General features: G+C 47.8%; 1 protein-coding gene across 1 annotated transcript; it reads right to left on the minus strand.

Moving 5' to 3' along the window:
- Positions 1–2,461: 2,461 nt before the first annotated feature.
- Positions 2,462–3,171, minus strand: LOC124683540 (ferredoxin-like). The gene has a single exon (XM_047218041.1). The coding sequence runs from the start codon at positions 3,054–3,056 to the stop codon at positions 2,631–2,633; it is 426 nt and encodes a 141-aa protein (XP_047073997.1). The 5' UTR covers positions 3,057–3,171; the 3' UTR covers positions 2,462–2,630.
- Positions 3,172–4,645: the final 1,474 nt, after the last annotated feature.

The raw sequence follows: 4,645 nt of genomic DNA on the forward strand, positions 1-4,645 counted from the left end.
AGTTTCGTGGTTTTCTTGTTTCCATTCCGCCGTGAGGTTCTATATATAGTGGTTTTTAGGTCTAGGTCGTCAATTTGAGATCAAAACTGATGGTTGCGGATTCTCAAGGAGGGAACGAGACATGGTGGCGTGGTCTAGGGTGGGGGCGCACCACCTGTGCTTGTTTGGGTCTCTTGGGCCCCCTCTAGTACTTCTTCTGCTCATGTTGTGTCTCCGGAAAAATATTGACTCCAGAAAAATCCTAGCTCGCTCTGTTTGAATTCCCTAAGGTCCCTAAAACTTAAAAATATACAAAACATGAGTTTCCTCCGGAGTTATAAACCAATGAAAGGGGGTCAATGGAAAATCCACGTAAATCAATGCAAAACAGGAATATAGCATCTTATAAGATGTAAATATGTTGGAATATGTGACAAGAAACTAAAAATGTATGTGTGCTTTTTTACATGTATCACCGTGATAGCTTAACAAGGGTCCTTGCGGCGCGACGTTACCGACACACATGCGAAAGGAGTTATTTCTGGATCTATTAGACATAATCACGACATGTCGACCACATTAGTTTCCAGTTCAAAAAAATATATTTAGTTTCTTCTAAGTGAGTGCCTAAAATTATGGTACAAAAGCAAGCCAAAAAAGTAACTACTATCAGAAATTAAACACTAGTGCAACGATAGAGTCCATATGTGCTGTGTTATTCCGGGTTTGAAACAGTATGCCACAATTTTTACAAATATTTTTCTTGCTCGGTACTAAGTTCCGTATGAGATTACCGCGGCATCAATTGTTATTTTCCTGACAACCCCACCCCCCACCCCCCATGACAATTTAGATGCATGACAGTAATTCGTCAACGTTTACATTTGAGATGCCAAAAAGATATTGCATGACGATATGTTAATAAAAAAGTCCATCGTGAATTAACATAATCCGTGACAACAGAGAAACTGTCATGGATTATCTACATTCTGTGACGATTGAGGCCATTTTGTCATTAAATATTATTTTTTGTTTCTTTATCAGGTTGCATGGTGGATGAAGGGCAAATTAGTGACAAGGTCGCTAGCTTAAGTCGCGGGGTGGATGAATAACAAATCTAACGCGGTGTTGGCCTCACGTAGATCTTGCACAACCGACCCAATGACACAACCGTCAAGAATAGAGAGACACTCAAGAACTCCATCTACAACTAGGAGATTTTCTTAATTTACGGGTACACTTCATTATGAAGTGTACCTCTAATTTTAGATTTAGGTTTGCTGCTATTTCTTTTTAATTTTTGAAGCAATTCTTTCTTTTTTCAGAGATTCGTAGTTGATAGATCCTGCATTGATTGAAATGTAACGGAATTTTATATCCTAAAGAAATGACACGAAAAGTATGGAACGGAGAAATTGATTTGTTAGCACTAAATGTGATTATTTTTTCTATCACCAATGCACGAAACAGGGAAAAAATAACACGCCACATATTATCTATGCACAAGACTAAATCATCCGTCGACTATTAATGTATCGAGACTTTTCAATATTGGTGTTGTGTACGAGAAGGCGCGGGCGAATCGGTATGTCCCGCAGGGAAAAAAGCATTGGATATGAACTATCCCGACACAGTTATCCCTGGTTGTTTTTTCGACGGGTCGGTGCGAGCGCGGCGATTAGGCGCATGCCTCGGCATTTAAAACCGTTAGGGCCCGCCTAACGTGTTGTAGTGCATGGTTTCCATCAAGAACTTAACACATCAACACCGTCTCATCTTCCACACGGAAAAACTAATTTTTGATCATGTGCCCTTCCCCGCTCGTGTGAACATCCCCGCTGATCCCACTCCCACGTGCACTTTACGTGATCCACTTCTCTCCCTCTCGATCCTCCTACGCTCAAGAGCTCCTCCTACAATTCACATTCTACTGGTGATTGTGGAGCACCACACGGACAATGGACGCGTGAGAAGTGGGAACACACGACATGTCGGCCGAACTCGTGTACGTGCTCGCTGCTATTGCCGGTCATGCCACGACTAGCAGTCGAGCGTTGGGTAGGCAGCGGGGCTCCATGTGCGGCCGATGAGGATGATAGTGGCGCTCGTCTACGGCCGCGGTCCACCCAAGGGAGGAGGCCCGTGACATTCCATTAAAAAATGGTGCAACATCATCGAAATTGCAAGCACGAACTATGGAACTCGGGTGGGTGGTAATTGGTAAAGCTTAAGCCCCTCTTCACTACTAGGATATGGCTTCAATCAATTATATAAAAAAACTAATTTCTTTAGACTTTGATTTTTTTTTCACACGGTAAAGGTGAGCTATGTTGTGGTAACCATGTCAAATGCAGACATTTTCAATTTAAGAAGTCATCTGGTAATCAAAACAAAGCATATATCTAAAATGCAAGTAAATCACGCGTCCGTTTCATACATGGATAATAGAGTACAACCTCATCTCCTTTTATTACTTGAGAACACGAACAAATACCCAAAATTATGCAATCAAAACCGACCACAAGTCCACAACAAGCACTAAAACAATTACGTACTAATTACTCCTCAACACTCTGAATTCCTGACACATACTAGTTCATGCATGCACGCGCAGGCGCCGGAAATGGATCGAAATGGATAAACCAGTTGATTCAGGCGGTGAGCTCCTCCTCCTTGTGGGTCTCGATGACGAGGTCGGACTGCGGGTACGCGGCACAGGTGAGCACCCACCCCTCCTCCAACTGGTCGTCGTCGAGGAAGCTCTGGTCGGACTGGTCCACCGTGCCGGAGACGACCTTGCCGGCGCAGGAGGAGCAGGAGCCGGCGCGGCAGGAGTAGGGCAGGTCGATGCCTTCCTCCTCGGCGTGGTCGAGGATGTAGACGTCGTCGGGGACCTCAAGGTCGACCTCCCCCTCCGGCGTGATAAGCTTCACCTTGTACGTGGCCTGCGCCCGGAGCCTCATGCCCCTGGCAGCCGTCGACGACAGCGGCAGCGCGACGCGGGTGGCGGCAGGCGCCGAGGGGGCGGTGGGGCAGAGGGAGAAGGGCGCCCGGAGGCTGCTCAGCACGGTGGCCATTGCGGCTGAGCTGTGAGCTAGCTTTGGGAGGTGGATAGCAAGATAGCTGGAGGAGAGGATAGTGTTGGAGTGCGAGGGAGAAGTTGAGATGAAGCCGAATAAGAAGGGACGTACGTGGTGGGTGGCGCGTTCTCGGCTTATCCTGAACACCAACGGTCGAGTTGGAGCGACCACGTTCACATGCTGAGGCTGAAACGGATCTGTGCCACCCGGCTGGAGCTAGATGCCACCATGGACATCGACAAGGCGTGTGGCGGCCATGGGATGGGGTGACTGCCAGCATGGTTTGGGTTGTATGGTTCAGACGTTTGGTTACAAACTCGCAATGCTGAAATCACATTGTGTTGTGTTGCATGTATCTAGTGCCAAAGTATTCTCTGTTAGATTATTAGGCAATTTCCGTGTGAGTTTAATTACCGAAAGCAACATTACAGATGCACAAGCATACTTAATCACACACATCAGACTAAGCACATGCATCAGATCTGAACATGGAACAAGTAGCAGTGCAAGGTAGGAGAAGAAAAGCACATACATCGCGACCGGGAAGGTCGCGCCAGCAGCAGCACCACCACCACCATGGGTATTGTTGATGTCGCCCATGGTGTAGTCGGATCTGTCGATGAAGCAGTCGGATCGTCGAAGAAGAAGACGAACAGTAGCGAGCAGTCGCGCCGAGACGCTCCCCAAAAACCTTATCGCCCGTCTCCCGGTGCAGGATCTCAATGGACGGAGTTTCGGAGGCCTGCTCTCCCGGACGGCCGTGCACGCAGACGCCGGGATGGGGAAGACTAGAGAGTAGCGCAGCAAAAGGAACTTCGCGAGAGAGATGGACTAGAGAGTTCTGAGAGCTGTGTATTTCTCTAGATCTGATCTGTCTCCTTGTATAGCCTGGGAAGCGGACCCAACCCGACCGCGTTGACACGCGTAGGAAGCCAGGGACACGCGGCGAACATGCACATGCAGGTCGACACGTACCCAACACAGTTGGTGCACCAAGCAAAAATTTAGGCTTCCTTGAGTGTGTCTCGAACTCGAACTCGAGTCACGAAACGCGACGTGCGTGCGTGCGTGACGAGGCGAGGCGGAGCGGGCGGAGGAGGAGGAGTGCGCGAGGGCTCTTTCTATTCTCACTCACTTGGAATGACTAGAACAGCAGCCCTTATATACCACTCCAACTCTCTCCCAACTAGCAATGTGGGACTAAACTTTGTCCCCAAAGGTTGTCCCAAGCTGCCAACGTGATGGGCCTTGAGATTTCAGGAATTGTAGACTATATGGGCTGCCTTACTGGGTTGCAGCCCATCTACATTCAACAATCCCCCACCAGATCTCATATGCACATCAGATGACACATTAGTTCCATTCACTGTTTGATATACCTGCACTTCGGTGGAGACTGTTAAGTTGAACTTCCACTTAGGCAAGGTGCTACGCTTGACTACAACTAAACAATGGACTATGCATTGAATTGTCAGTCTTTGTGCAGCAAGTTTCGCTCAATGCTGGCACGGTACTTGGCTACCATAGCCTTCCCCTCGGGTGGAGCTTATAAGTCATACTCCTCGGCCTTTCATGAGCTTACTAGA

This window comes from Lolium rigidum, chromosome 1 (assembly GCF_022539505.1).
Source record: "Lolium rigidum isolate FL_2022 chromosome 1, APGP_CSIRO_Lrig_0.1, whole genome shotgun sequence".
In the NCBI taxonomy this organism is placed as follows: Eukaryota; Viridiplantae; Streptophyta; class Magnoliopsida; order Poales; family Poaceae; genus Lolium; species Lolium rigidum.

Bases quoted from the DNA above. Each gene is read 5' to 3' on its own strand.
- LOC124683540 (XM_047218041.1), bottom strand. From the start codon at position 3,056: ATGGCCACCGTGCTGAGCAGCCTCCGGGCGCCCTTCTCCCTCTGCCCC.